The following is a 16010-nucleotide window of genomic DNA, read 5'->3' as shown; positions in this document are numbered from 1 at the left end:
CACCGTTCTCTCTCTGTCTGGGACTTTACACCACTCCGATCCACCACGCTTATGGACTCAATTCCAAATCATTGGAACAACAATCAGAAAGCTTGGCTCAGGTTGACCACTACGATGAACACTACTTGGTGTTATTGGTCAGACGCTACAGGTAACAGTGCTTGCTTTACGTTCTAACTTTGCTGCTACTGCAGGAAAGCCTGTAGCAGTTACAGTTTGCATAATTTGATTAAACGCATATGACTTTTATAGACCGACCTTTGTATTCCATAGTCTGCCAACAACAGAAAAGAATGTTCCCAGTGGTGTCAGAAACACGTTTGTTGGACTATAAACAATTCGAGCATGTCTTATTTACCGATGAGTACCTACAGATTTGCTCTACATTTGGACGAATGAAGAATTTTTGTGTGTGGAGAGAGGCGACTTCAACCAAACACCAACTCCATTAACTGTCATTAACGAGTTGGGTTGGAAATGAAGGTGCCATCTATCGGTGGTCGCCTCACGCTCGTTAAGGAAAATATCTTGTTATCTATATTCTTTCCCCCGGTTTGAACCTGAGACCTGACAGAAACTTTCACGGTCATAGACGAGCATCTTCCCACCACGCCACTCGAACGCTGTGGAGAGAGGCTGGTAAAAGGTATCAAGTGATTGACATTGATCAGCGCTGCTCGTTTTCTTGTGGTGGTATATTTGTATGGCCTTCGATTTCTTTCGGTAGACGTACGGACTTATATTCTTCCTTCAACCGTACCATGACAGCCCGAAGATATCGTGACGAAATCCTTTTTACTATGTTCGTCCTTACGCTAGTTCAAAAGCTTCTGAGTTTGTTCTTATGAATGGCAATGCCCGAGCACATAGAGCTCGTATTGTAAACGATTACCCAATAACAAAGATAATCTAGCCCAGCGGTTCTCAACCTTTTTTGACTCTCGGAGCCCTTTTTAGTTAATAATGTTTACTGGAGAGCCCCACAGACCCCATTTTTTATTTATTCATCAAATTTACTAATTTATTCTATTGATTATAGCGGCCGTGGAGCCCCTGGGAAAAGCACACGGAGTATAAGTAGAAACAATACCGTCTTAATGCATGGGCCCACCCGGGTATGGCCCTGGGGGCCTCAAGAAAAGAAAGGAGAAGCCTCACAAAGAAGAGATCTGGTTGAAGTTTTAGAAGTAAACATGTAAATTTGCCTGGTAGGGCCTCAGAAAAATCACTTGGCCCGGAGGGTCGATGATGCTCTTAAGACAGCCCTGGGTAGAGAACCACTGATCAGGCGCGGATTCAGGGAAATGTGTTGGGAGGGTGATTTATTGTGATTCTTTGGATCATCTCGTTTATTTTACGGGACACACCATTTTTTTCCATATTATCCGGCTCTTGGGAGGGGTTATCGCCTCCAGCGTTTTCACGCTACACGCTCTGTAGAAACCTGCTCTTAAGAAAATCTGGCTTAAGGAGCATTCCGTGAAGAGTTGCAGGTTGTATCACTTGTAGTATCGCTCCTGTATGCACCCTGCCCTAGATTTGGAATAAATTACTGCAGTAAAGATCTTTTTCATTGATTTTCTATTTCGTGCTTATAATTGGAGGCGAGCGTGCGTTAATTCGAGAAGTTTTTTAATGTTTTAAAATTTAATCCCCCCCCCCCCGATACTGTTATATTATACATGGTCGATCCCGCTTATAACCTATTTCGAACATTTTCCAGCTTGTATATCTTATTTTCGTGGCCCCAACTCTAAGTAATTATCATTAAGATTTCCCGTTTAAAGCGTTTTCCCGCTTACAACGTTTTTTGAAAAACGTTATAATCGGGAGTTTTCACTGTATTATAAAAGCAACAAGAAAAGACCTATATAAAACAAGACTTTGAATCCTTTCATGTCGTGAAATGTAGGTCTCGAATTTGTAAATCTTTTAAAAAATTCTGGAATTCTCGAAGTTTGTATATTTTATTTTTTTGGCTTAACTAATCATAGACTAAAGGAAGAGAAATGACAAATAGGTTTCAGAGAGTTTAGAAAATACATGCCTCGCCCAAAGATATTCCTTTTGGCAACACATGCTCAAAGCTATCTGCCCTATATTCAGAAACGATCTGTAAGTGAAAAAAAAATAATAATATTTGTTGGCACATCTGCTAGTGGCTCATATAACGATCTTGCAGAATTTCGTTTTCCCCATTTACAACATAATGGTACGCCCAAAAATCCTTCTTTGCAAATGAAAAAGTAGAAAAAAGAAAATAGTCCAGCTTGTGAAAAACCGCGCTTTTCAATTATACAACATTATTGCAACGCCAATCTGTCTGGCGTTGACTTCTCCCACGCCTATCTACATATCATGATAATCTTTGATTTGAAGTCTTTGTGGCTCCATAAATGGACTCGAAAAGATTTTAACAGGAGTACCATAAATGTGAAAATCTAAAATAAGGGAATAGCTATAATTTGCACTTATATATTCATAGAGAAGAAATTGCGCTAATTTTGTTGTGTACCGACAAGTAAACGAGAAAAAATGGACACCAGTGATCGTGGGCCCCAAAAAGGGTGGAATGAATGAATGAATGCCAGAATTTTTCACATTATGTAATTCACTATAGAAAGGACCCGTAAAAAGTCTGGCCGGGAAACCAGCTTCATCTCCCAGCCCAGGGGCCCTGCTGCAGGATGTGGGGGCTATGCCAGTGATGGATCAATCACTATATGAACAATAAAGTTTTTTTTAATATAGTATATTCAAATCAATACGCCACACGTGCGAAGAAAAACTGAAATATCAAACAAAAGATCGCCATTTTAGTTTCCTTGTTATCAGAACAATGAAAGCTAGATTATGCAATGGCAGCTCTAGCAACAGCCTCGTGGATTCTGAACAGGTGCATTGACTGCATGTGTTTTGGATCATTCATTCATTTATTTTGTAGTTGCAGCTGCTTCTCTCGGCTGGACTTCACTATTCGCGCTGCACAAAATGATAACATAAAACTCGTGCCCGCATAAAACAACACTATGCCGCAGACACTCGAAAACCGAAGAAAACATAAGGGCTCTTCGTACGAAAGAAAACACAGGGGAATGGACTACTTTAAGGTAAGAAATGCTTAACCCACGACGAAGCAATTTTAATCATTAAGAAAAGCAATAAATGCAGCTTTCCTAAAAAAATTATATTATAGTAAATGTGCTTTTGCATGTATGAGTATTATTGCGATCATCTAGAACATAGTCTCCCAAACTTTTTGTTCCATAGGCCCATTTCTTCCAAACGTTCTCTCCTCGTCGCCCCCCGAATCAATCCAACCCACAGGATCCTATACTAAACCCAAAGCTTCTACCGCCCCTTGGAAACTTCCATCACCCCTCGGGGGCGATATTGTCCACTTTGGGAAACACTGATCTAGAATAATACAGATATCATTACTGTTTCGGAAGCCAATTTCTCTAACATCTAATTACACGTGTTACGTTTTTTAAATTTTTCATGCGAAAAAAAAAACGGGTTATTTTTTTAGAAAAAGAAAAAAATTCTACTAAACACACACACTAATCGGATACAAATTATGCGAAATGTATAACTAAAGTAAACGGTAACTTGTGATGGTCGAAGGCATGTGAACGTTTCAGTATTTAAGTAACACTTATTAAGTAAGTTGAATGAATGTTCCCTCCATATGACTATGAAAATATATTTTATTTATAAATACAGTTGTTCCTCCGTATTCGCGGGGGTTACGTTTCAGGGGTGACCGCGAATACGGAAAATCCACGAATGACCAGAACCCTAAAATTTTGTTCTTTGTGCATCTCATTTTTACCTTTGTGTGGAAGACGCAGAAGGGGGAGGGGGTCCATTGATTCGACATGTAAACAAAACGATGCAAACTGAAAAAAACAACAACATAATATCTGGAAGTCGTTTCTTGGGAATTCCACTTGATTTGTTATTCTGCGTGCAAAAAATGTGCCACAGTTGAGTCTATTTCAGGAAACAATCCATTGCCGATTTAAACTTCCGAAGTCTTTGCTTTGTTGCTCATAATGAACTTGTCTCCTAGTTCTCAGGTTTTGCGAATAAATAATGACGACTATAATGTGCAGATTATGTATTGCATAAATTTCACACCATAGGCGGAGATAGACTTGGAAGTCTGGGGGGGGGCAAGGTCATTATTGCTGGGGGGGCACGATGATGATGATATCAATTCACATATACATATATACATTAGATCAGTCGACTCCACCTTTGATGCTGGGGGGGCGCCCCCCCCGTATCTCCGCCCATGTTGCACACCCTTTTTTATCGCACCCATAGAAAAACAGCGCTTTCTATATGAGTGACATGTGAACCCAGGACTATATAGTAGCAGGTGCAACGACAACATTTTTTGATATATTTGACAGTAGTCTCATTGATGCCGTAATAACGGGAAACCGCAGCTATGAAGCTAACCTTTGTCAATATTTCCAATTTTCCTTGCAAGTTTTTCACTTTTAGAAACATATAAAAACAGTAGTCTTGTATAAATATTTTTCAGAAGAACAGGAAAAACCTTACAGAGGGATTTTCTAAACGTTTATCTAACACGTGCTACTTATATTTTGTTCCGATATGGGAACTATACTATTACCTCAACAGTGCTTTCCAAAGAAACTGGGAAAGGAACCGCGAATACCGAGGACCGACTTTATGTGTTTTTTTATGTAAAAATGCTAATTTGTCTTGTTTTTTGCGTTGAAATACTGTTGAATTTCTAGTATAGATATTGAATTTTTATGGGGGTAAGTTTTATTTTTTTTTAATATATGATTTTACAAACAGGATACAAGTTTCATGAAAACAACATCCATTACAGATAAATTAATTTCAATGCATTGCAATAAATATTATCATTTCTGTTATTTAATGAAAATCACAATGTTCATACAAGTATTAGCCATCCCACCATCATTTTATGCATGCTAGACCTCCTAACCAGATCATGGCCCATCGCTCTGTCTCAACGAAGAGATATAAGCAGGTGGTCGAAGAAGACCTGGGCCATGCTGGAAAATGCATGCTAGACCAGGATCTATACATTTTTCTGAATAGCTAACACAGACAATACCAATTCTATCTATTTGCGTTGTGAACTTATGGAGATATGGCTTAAAACAATGTCGTTACGAATGCGGACCACGTGCCTGGTGCCCAGACCGAATGAATTAACGCTAGAACTTTGCCACTGGACTTATCCCGTTGCCGAGATCTCTTCCAGCCCAGCTTCGTGGCAGAGTCTGGAACACTTTATTTTGTGTCAAAAAAAATCATAATAATAACATTATTTAACATATTTTCCCCGGTCAATTGGGTACGTTCGCGATTAAGATGGTGCCCAGACTGGAAGACGTATTAAAATCCGTGGGGTATCATCGGAATATCTAACAGACGATACCATTGTCTTTTATTTGCATTGTAAACGGTTTGAGATATAGCGTAAACCCATTTCGTTACAAATACGAACCGCGGGTCTGGTGCCAAGACCGGAAGAGGTATTAAAACCAGAGCGATGTCGTTCGATTTGACTTAAAAGTGTCTATCAGACATCATAGACGTAGTCTATTCGCATTGAAAATTTTCCGAGACATATCGTGGAACAATTTTGTTGAGAAAGCGGGTCGTGAACATGGTGCCTAGACCAAAGAAGGTATTAAAACCGAAGGGGTTGGATTTGTCTCAAAAATGCTTATCAGATTACTTCTATTTTGATGCGAACCTCTCGAGATATAGCATAAAACAATTTTGTTACGAAAGCGGGCCGCAAGCCTGATACCCAGACCGGAAGAGGTATTAAAACCAGAGTGGTATATCAATAAATTTGTCTTAACGAGATCTAACTGCAGAAACCAAAAATATTGATATATAGGGTGGGCAAAAAGTCCGTAGAAACTTTAAAAATGAATAAAAACCGGAAAAATAACCGAAATAAAAAACGGTTTGCAGGGTTAACATCGTTAGGTCACGAGAATTTTTTTTAAGACGGGGGAAAAAACTCAAAAAAGCCGCCAATAGGTGGCGCTAGTACGAGCGACTTTAGTGGAAATATGTAAATGAGACGGTTATAAGAACTTGCGCTCCTAATCCACAACCAGTTCACCGTTGTAAACCGTGTACGTTGACCTGCTGCGCCGTTGCTGGATTTGTGACTCGTCTACAATGTGTTATCCCTTGTGGTGGTCACGTGGAACACATACTGCTGTAATAAACGATTTGGAGGCATTCTGTTCGTTATTTACGTATCTTATCTTTGACTTGTGTACATCGCGCCACCTATCGGCTATTTTTGAGTTGTTTTTTCCCCCGTCTTAAAAAAATTTCCGTGACCTAGCGATGCTAACCCTGCAAACCGTTTATATTTCGGTTATTTTTACGGTTTTATGAATTTTCAGTTTCTACGGACTTTTTGCCCACCCTGTATATACGGTATTCTGAAAAATTTCTGAGATATAAGCGCTTAAATTGCTTCATTACACAACTTTTTACGAATGTACCCAGTATCGTCAGATAATTTAAAAGACGTATTCGCACGTCAAAATGACCCCCTCCCTACAAAGAAAAAAATTTTAAACCCCCCCCCCCCCCGAGAATGCGTATGCCCCCACCTCTATGTATGCCTATGAACCTACCTATATCAAATCAGATACAGTAAAACCCCTCTTAACGGACACCCCTCAGATGCCGTCACCCCCCTCTCTCTCTTTTACGGTTAAAAAATAATTTTCCCCTTATATAATAAAAGTATGCTTTTCAAACCCCTGTTCAACAGTCACCCCTCTTTTACGGACGAATTTTTTTGTCCCACCGGCGTCCACAAGAGAGGTTTTACTGTATTCAATAATTGTAACAGTTGATGCACAGATATCTAGCATCTATCATCGTCACTTGTACGTTCATCTACCTAGTTTTCCGAAGCTAGATTGCAGCTTTGTGATTCCAAAAAGGTGAGTCGTGGGATCATTGAGCATGCCGAGAGTTATTTTAGAGACATGATTATATTTACGTAGTAAAGTGAGACCCCAATTTCTTTCTTACCCAACCAATGTTTATTCGAATTTAATTTTTGTGTGCCAGTAAAATGCCTCCAAATCGGACAAGTGGGTCGTGAATTTTTTAAAGTTACAAAGGATGTAAAAAAATGTGGAATCCCTGGTGTCTAACCGTTTGGAAATGACACTAAATTATAAATCCTGGTCCGATAAGCCCTGGAAGAGAAAGATGACCTTGGTTATATGTCATCGGCGCTTGTGATGCAGCTGCATCTCTTCCTTTCGCTCAAATTCATTTCATATGTTCAGTATCAGTTTCATTTTCTTGAATGTTTACATGTAGTTGCTTATTTTTTGAAGACTAAATTTTGTTATCTTCGCTTTCAATGATAATTTTTTAGTTCAAAATTTAATCGAATGCTAAACTTTTTTTCGAAACTTGAAAAAAATAGGGAATTAGGATTATAGTATATGTTATATTGTATATAATGCTAACCTGATGCCAAAATTGAGCGCAATATAGCTATCATTATTCTTTTTTTTTCCCCTTAAGGTTTAACATGGAGACCATTGTGGCGATAGCATGTATTTCATTTGCAGTGTTCTGTGTTTTGTTTCTATGCTGGCACTCATTTTGTAGGAAGTTCCATTCAAGAAGCAATCCTCATCAAGCTTTAGTCGTCACAGACTGCCTACAACCACATCTCATATGTAGAACTGTTCCATGCCAGCATCCTTACTATCGAGTCATCTCTGAATACAGCAGCAAAACGAGTGATCGAATGCCCGATATCCAAGAGACTGCAGAAGAAACAAATGACGACCAGGAAAGTAACAAATCCCAACACTCGAGTACAAGTAATATTGCTCAAAAAGGTTTCAGTCCGGTAGAGTGGTCGCGTAAATTGAGCCTGACGAGTCTGCCAAGACGTTATAGTTGGAGCGCCGGATCTTACAAAAAAGCGAATTCAAGCAATGATTCAAGTTCTCGGAGATCCAGTGAAGATTTCAATAGTGATTCCACGCCTCCAATTTACAAAACAAAGCCAACTCTGGTGAATCAAGTTCATCACAACTGCAATTTATAAACCTGTATTCACAAATACTCTCAACTCAAGACAGGCAAGACTGAAAGAAAGAGATTTTTCAGCATAATTTCTGTTTGTTTTACAATCTGAAAACTGTAAATATATGAGATAAAATGCTTCGATACAAAGTTTGTAAGTAGAATTTCACAAATTTTAACCATAGAATTCCGTTTCTTATATGTGAATAAGTCTTCCCTTTTTTTTCATCGTTAATCTTTACTGATTCAGGTGATGAAGGACTGATCTATAAGTGTGATCCTTATATACTATATATTTTATGTTGTTGTGTAATTTTGAAAGCTCTTTAGAAATATATTTTGCGCTTATGCAGGTGTCCCGTATTTACTGATTTTAATTGGCACCCTTGTCAGAATGTGGATGCGCATGAGCTGTATACCTAAATTCGTTGGGAATTGGAATACCATGGATTGTTGGAAGGTGAAAAAGCAGATTACGCGCGTGAACTAATGGACTGTTGCACGAAGAGCTTCAGACGATGTGGAAGGTTGTGATATAATGTACAATTTGCATAGGTGGGATTATTGGTGCTTCAACTTTTTTTTAAGGATAATGCCCAGTAGTGTACTAAGTACTGTATACAGGGTGTCCTGTAAGTGCTAGCACGGCCTTTATCTCATCAATCGTCCGTCGTAAAGGAATGATTTCAATTTAAAAAATGCTCAACAGGCGTTCAAAAGTTACCTTGTACCGGTTTTGAGAGTGGAAATACAGTGTGTAACAAATTAAAAAAATCTAAATTTTTATACGGTCTCCCTGTGCTCTAACTTCCAGTTAGAAAGTTGTTGCTCTGTCTCTTCTGATGCCAACAAAATTCCATGTTTTAAGTGAAGTATTAACAGAGATATTCTCGAATTTCGAAAAACAGAGATAATTTGGGAAAGAACAGCGTTAAACGCGAAAAAACCGTTTTACCCGCATTTAACGCTGTTCTTTCCCAAATTTCCATCGTATTTCGAATTCGAATATCTCTGTGAATATTGCACTTGAAAACATGGAATTTATTTGTTGGCATCAGAAGAGACAGGGCAACAACTTTCTAACTGCAAGTTAGAGCACAGGCTGATCGTATAAAAATTTAGATTTTTTTATTTTGTTACACACTGTATTTTCACTCTCAAAACCGGTACGGTGTAATTTTTGTACGCCCGTTGAGCATTTTGCAAACTGGAATCATACCTCTACGACGGACAGTTGATGATATAAAGGCCGTGCTAGCACTTACAGGACACCCTGTATACTAACCACGGATTCACAGTTGATGCACGTCCAGCGTCATCCTAAAAAAAGGGTTCAAATAATACATCATAATGGGTAACATACACAGTTGGACCAAATTAACATACAAATTACATATCTTTCCCCTCGTCTAAGGTTTTCCATGTAAAAAAATCGAGGATTTTCACAATATCCGGATCTGCACCAGCCAACGATCCATGGTATGAGACCAGGGTTCTCAAACTTTTTTACCCTCGGCGTCCCCTTCCCTAATCAACGCTTATCCGCGGCTCCCCAAAGCAGTCTAACAAAGAATCCCTTGGAAGAACCTCTGTCTGGATCACCGCTCCATGGCGCCCCTGTCAAATTTTGGCGGTGCACCAGGGCGCTGCGGCATACAGTTTGAGTTCTCCTGGTGTAAGCTACTCATTGCCTTTCTCTCAGTGGTATACCGTGTCCCCCGTGACGCAGTGGTAGCGGGTGAACCAATTATCATTAACTATGCAGGGTGCATAAGTGATATACCGTGCCTGCACGCACGCGTTCTGACAGGATTGAGGTAACCTTATAATTGTAGCTATTGCAAATTTTTTATTGAGTTAAACCTTTTTCTTCAGTCCTAATCGTAACAGAAAGTTAGTTGTTTATTCGTATTTACATGAAATTCACTTCACTCGTAATCAATCATGTATATTGCTGAGGCATACAGCGGTCACTTCACTCGTAATCAATCATGTATATTGCTGAGGCATACAGCGGTCACTTCACTCGTAAACACCTGGAGAACCTACACTGTATATCTTTCAGTACTAAATAATTAAAAATTATTTTGATTTAAAAATCTACCTGGATGTCCCGGGAGTGTTGCAGCCACCATGATTTTAAAAAATATTTTAACGACCAACCCACGTAGTTGATTTCACATTAAACCACCCTATACACTATGTATCCTTTTTCAAATATCATTTATTCTTCACATCGATACAGTACACTAACCTCATACATGCACCTCGTAAATATTCATCTGCGGAACCTCTAACGAATTGGTACATGTTGGAATGTGCGTGTACGTGGTTGTGAACTTATAAAGTGAAGTTTGTTTCTGTTTAACGCTTGTGATAGTTCTGCCATCTATTTTTCGAACTATAAATTACAGAAACAGCTGACATGGCATGATTTACAACGTTACCGAGATCTCTAATATAACCCGGTTTTGTGCACAATTCCAATGTTTAAAAGTAGCTCCTTCGAATTGGAATTTTTATACTGATTACCGGATATTGCTGTTGCAAATGAATTGCATATACGATGCAGTGCTGATCATTTTCATACTCTTCCGTGATGATGCAACTTTGAAAGCTATTTAGATGTTCCTCCCTTATCAACACGTCGCATTTTCGACAGCCAGCAGTGTTATGTACACAAGCGATTTCATTTTTTTTTCTAGATACCTCAGTTTCAAATGTTTTTCCCTTTTTGGATTTATTACTGACGGAAAAAATACTTTCACTTCCTAGTCACGGGACATGCAGATGCTCATTATTAGTGATATTTACATGGAAGCTCTCGTGAATATGAAGAAATGATATATGAATTCATTAATCTCCAAATATTCACATGAACCGTACTATAGAATACCGCACACAATTACGGCAAATATTGACACCAAAAAAAAAAAAATGTACAAAATTTAATGGAAATACAGGGTGGTTATAAATAAAAACTGACATTACACAGACGTATGAAATTCCCATTTTGATGGAGGTATTTTGGTAGTCCGACTTATGTAGCGTCCGTTGCGGTGAACGTATTTTATAGAAACTTATATAGTATATACATTATTTGGATCATCAGAAAAGATAACTGCAAAAAACCAACTTTTCCAACTTGGTTGTTGAAAATTGAACTTTTTAATTGAATCTTTCTACTCCCTCATGCTTCATATATCTTATATACCAAGTTTCATCCAAATACCTTCATCAGAATGGGCTACATACGTCTGAATAGTGTGTTTATTTATAACCACCCTGTATAAACCAAATTGTCATGTGGATTTTAAGAATTAAAAAAAAATGTGTGCAAGAGTTATCGTAGCATAGGATTTCGTTCTGTAAAAGCGTTCAGAAAAAGCTCTTAAGACGGCCCTGCCCACGGAAATCTATTGGTTATAAATTCTCTCTCAATATGCATAGCGGAGATAGACATAGAATGCTGGGGAGACGATAATGACGATGGCAATTCATATATATGATTATACATTAGATCAGCCAGTTCCGTCATTGACATTAGAGGGGGGGGGGCGTGAGAGGCATTGCCTCCATGTCCAACCCCCATATCTCTGCCTATGTGAATATGGACCAGGTTGGTCGTACGGTAAGTTAGTTAACTGGCTCAAGGGCCGCAGATAATGAAGTCCTCAGATAATCCACAAATTGGTTCATAAAGGTAGTAAACGATAAAAATTCTACCACAATCAATAGATTGATTATTCTTCAATTGGTTATGTTCAAATACAGTACATACCTCCCTTTTATTAAGTGACATTCGGTAATAGGTTATATACTAGGTAATATACATAGGTAATATACTGTATCTATAACTAACTAAAGAGAGTTAGCAAGTTTAAGTTGTCTACAGCTTTAACTAATCATCAGAAAGCTAATGAAACTTCAAGAACGTCTTAATGAAGAGATACGAAAGAAATTGAGAGATAAGGAAAAATTAGTTCCGATATTAACCTTCTACAGTATTTTAATGTCAAAAATGCTCACTTTATGGCAGGTATCTAAACACATCTCCAGTAGAACAATTTCCATTCACTAAAGAGTATATGATTTATGGGCACCCAGTAGGAACCCCTGGTATGGGTTTTTTGGTTTAGGTTAGGGATAAGTTAGGGCCCCCGGGAGAGGAGACACAATGATGACGATGAATGGTACAGTTCTACGTATATGCAACCATTTCGCACCACTTGATACAGGGACATTTAATTTTTAAAGAAAACATCTTGAGCGGGACTGCTCACTCAGCGTCCGATTAATAGATCTTGTCGTATAGCCCGATGGGCCAGGACGAGGCTTAGATGATATCACTAAAGAGGACACAACGTACTTTGCTAGTGAAACTCTTTCGAACATTATGATTTCACACCAGAAAAAAAAACTGCCGTATTATGTTATGTCTTTTAGCTATGTCCCTTTAGTCTTTAAAGGGATCTACCTCTCCAGATAGGAAAATTCACCCTCTAACTTCATTAGCCCCTTCGCTTACAAGATATTGGCAAGAAATTCGGATGATCTCTATTTGACGAATAGGCGATAAATATGGTAACGTTTTCCTAACTTAACCGCACGTTAGAGCAGTGCCGGCTAAAAATGAGATCTGATTAAAATTTACTAGAATTTACCTGTTTAGAGGTAAATTGCGGCCCTGCGTTAGAGAAAGGGAAAGAAGTTTAAGGGGGAAAAAGTAGAAGGAAAAAAATGAAAGGAAAAAACAGTATAAAAGAGAGAGAGGATAGAGATAAGAGAGAATAGGTATACGAAGTAGACGTCTCTCTTCACCCTCACCCAACCTGTTCTCTTTTGCTCTTATATGTATATAGTGAAAGGATTCATCACATGTGGGGGAAAAGTCACTAATACTTTGAATAGAAATAAAAGTAGGGTAAAAAGAATAACTTCGTAGGGTTACAACAAAGCCTCGCGATGATGAGGAGAGAAGAAAGAAAACAGAGATAGCTTGTTTGAGTTTATTCTACAGGCGCTTGGACGCAATGTTACGTCCTTGATCGTAAAGGGGTTAAGACGTTTCAAAAGCTTCATAAATTTTTGATGGATATTTCAGGAACAGGCCAATTTTAATCATATACACCCAGAGTCGTCTTAAAGCATTCGGCCGCCCAGGGACTTCCCAGGGACCTCAAGAGAAGGGGGGGGGGGGTTCACAACAATGAGATATGGTTGAAATTTTTCGGGAGTAAGCAAGAAGATTTGCCAGGTAGGGCTTCAGAAAAATCACTTGGCCTGGTGGCACCCCCCCCCCCCAACAATTCCTGAATTTTCTATGTAGTGACTATTCCACCTCCTGCGTGTGGACTTGAGCTCCATATATACGGGACGAATTGCGATTTTCAGCACCCTCAACGTTTTCTGCACGTCGGTGTCTCTGCTACTGATAAACAAAATGTAGTCAGCAGTGAAGTTTGTTCAAAATTAATTGTGAAAAAAATTCATTTAAGTTCAACCATGTTAAGAGATAGGCAAGTCGGACGTGGCATTTTGCCTATTTCAGCACTACAACTTGATATTTATGTCTGACACTCGCAATATCGCATATACACAACACTATTTACATGAGTTTCCCGCAATCGACAGACGATTTTCAAAATTCGATAGCACGAATACGGTGAGAGATATTAAATTCCTTCTTGTGGAATAGAAACGTGCGAAGTCAGGAGTCTCTAACCTACGTCATTCATGTTGCAAAACTAAAAAAAGTATTTTTATACGAACACCCTGCGCCCAAGAGCCCAACCAGAAAGTTTTTGCCCTGTCTCTCCTGATGCCAACAAAAAAAAAAATCATGTTTCTAAATACAATATTCACATAGATATCTAAATTCAAAAAAGAAAAGTTGGAAAAGAAGCGTCATCCGTTAGTTTTCGCTGTTCTTTCTCGCTTGTCGCAGTTGGAAACTCGGCGGATTGTCGAGATTTTGACAAAATGTCAAAAAAAACCTTTCATATTTTGAAATTACGGTAGACTCTCACTAACATGGCACATATCAGACCAGGATTATGCAGATTACTAGAAAACAGTTTAATAAAACCCATACGAATAACGTAATATCCTTACTATAGACAGGCATAGTCTGATGTTTGCATGGGCAGTGAGGCATTTCAACACCCCTAAAGAAGATGTAGTGGGCTATTTCAGTACTGAAGAAAATATAAGTGCACTACTTATGGATGATAATGACACCAAAACCTTCAAGATTTTGGTAAACTTGAATGATTTAGAATGTTGATAATTTAAATATCATATTAACATACACTGAAGAGAAAAAAAACACTGGTACACCTGCCTAATATCGTGTAGGGCCCCCGCGAGCACGCAGAAGTGCTGCAACACGACGTGGCATGGACTCGACTAATGTCTGAAGTAGTGCTGGAGGTAATTGACACCATGAATCCTGCAGGGCTGTCCATAAATCCGTAGGAGTAAGAGGGGGTGGAGATCTCTTCTGAACAGCACGTTGCAAGGCATCCCAGATATGTTCAATAATGTTCATGTCTGGGGATTTTGGTGGCCAGCGGAAGTGTCTAAAGTCAGAAGAGTGTTCCTGGAGCCACTTTGTAGCAATTCTGGACGTGTGGGGGTGTCGCATTGTCCTGCTCAAATTGTCCAAGTTCGTCGGAATGCACAATGGACATGAATGGGTGCAGGTGATCAGACAGGATGCTTACGTACCTGTCAGAGTCGTATCTAGACGTATCAGGGGTCCCATATCACGCCAACTGCACACGCCCCATACCATCACAGAGCCTCCACCAGCTTGAACAGTCCCCTGTTGACATGTAGGGTCCATGGATTCATGAGGTTGTCTCCATACCCGTACACGTCCATCAGCTCGAAGCAATTGGAACAGAGACTCGTCAGACCAGGCAACGTGTTTCCAGTCCTCAACAGTCCAATGTCGGTGTTGTCGGGCCCAGGCGAGGCGTAAAGCTTTGTGTCGTGCAGTCATCAAGGGTGAGTGTGGCTGCTTGGGATGGAGTGGCGTCCTGGAGGGACGGACCCGGTGGCTTGCGAGTCGGGGGATGTACGCCGGGCCTGGATGTGTGTCAGGAGAGTTCTTCCAGCATGTCCCAGCCGCAAGGTAATCCGCTTATATCCCGCAAGGGACAGAGCGGGGCCATGTTTGGTGTTATAGTCATCAAAGGTACACGAGTGGGCCTTCGGCTCCGAAAGCCCATATCGATGATGTTTCGTTGAATGGTTCGCACGCTGACACTTGTTGATGGCCCAGCATTGAAATCTGCAGCAATTTGCGGAAGGGTTGCACGTCTGTCACGTTTAATGATTCTAGTCAGTCCCGTTCTTGCATGATCTTTTTCCGGCCGCAGCGATGTCGTAGATTTAATTTTTTACCGGATTCCCGATATTCACGGTACACTCGTGAAATGGTCGTACGTGAAAATCCAAATTTCATCGCTACCTCGGAGATGCTATGTCCCATCTCTCGTGCGCCGACTATAACACCACGTTCAAACTCACTTAAATCTCGATAACCTGCCATTGTAGCAGCAGTAACCGATCTAACAACTATGCCAGACACTTGTTGTGTTATATAGGCGTTGCCGACCACAGCGCCGTACTCTGATTGGTTCCATATCTCTTTATTTGCATACGCATGCCTGTACCAGTTTTTTTGGCTCTTCAGTTTGTATTGCTGGATATTGTGTTAATATTTATTTGAAAAGGTTAAAATGTGAAATTTGCCATGACATTCTAATTACAAATAACTATGGTTCAATACCAATTAATAGAAAATATATGAATAAAGGGGTATTAAAATATCTATGTAATAAAATTAACGTAGCCGGTCAATTTATCGCACTCAACTTGTCGCGGTACAAATT

At 39.5% G+C, this 16010-nt stretch overlaps 1 protein-coding gene across 1 annotated transcript; it reads left to right on the top strand.

The window, feature by feature from the left end:
• The first annotated feature begins 3011 nt into the window (after positions 1-3011).
• Positions 3012-8262, top strand: LOC149084834 (uncharacterized). Its single transcript, XM_089232574.1, has 2 exons — positions 3012-3110; positions 7597-8262. Exon 2 carries the CDS (start codon positions 7604-7606, stop codon positions 8129-8131), a length of 528 nt encoding a protein of 175 aa, XP_089088700.1. The 5' UTR covers positions 3012-3110; positions 7597-7603; the 3' UTR covers positions 8132-8262.
• Positions 8263-16010: the final 7748 nt, after the last annotated feature.

Source organism: Pholcus phalangioides, unplaced genomic scaffold (assembly GCF_987345545.1).
Source record: "Pholcus phalangioides strain wild (caught in Gottingen) unplaced genomic scaffold, Ppha-v1.0 ptg000007l_1, whole genome shotgun sequence".
Lineage (NCBI taxonomy): Eukaryota > Metazoa > Arthropoda > Arachnida > Araneae > Pholcidae > Pholcus > Pholcus phalangioides.
Note: the sequence above shows the minus strand (reverse complement) of the source record. Positions and strands in the feature narration are given on the sequence as shown.

What these genes read in the sequence shown, in the direction of transcription:
- LOC149084834 (XM_089232574.1), top strand. Translation starts at nt 7,604, where the DNA reads ATGGAGACCATTGTGGCGATAGCATGTATTTCATTTGCAGTGTTCTGT.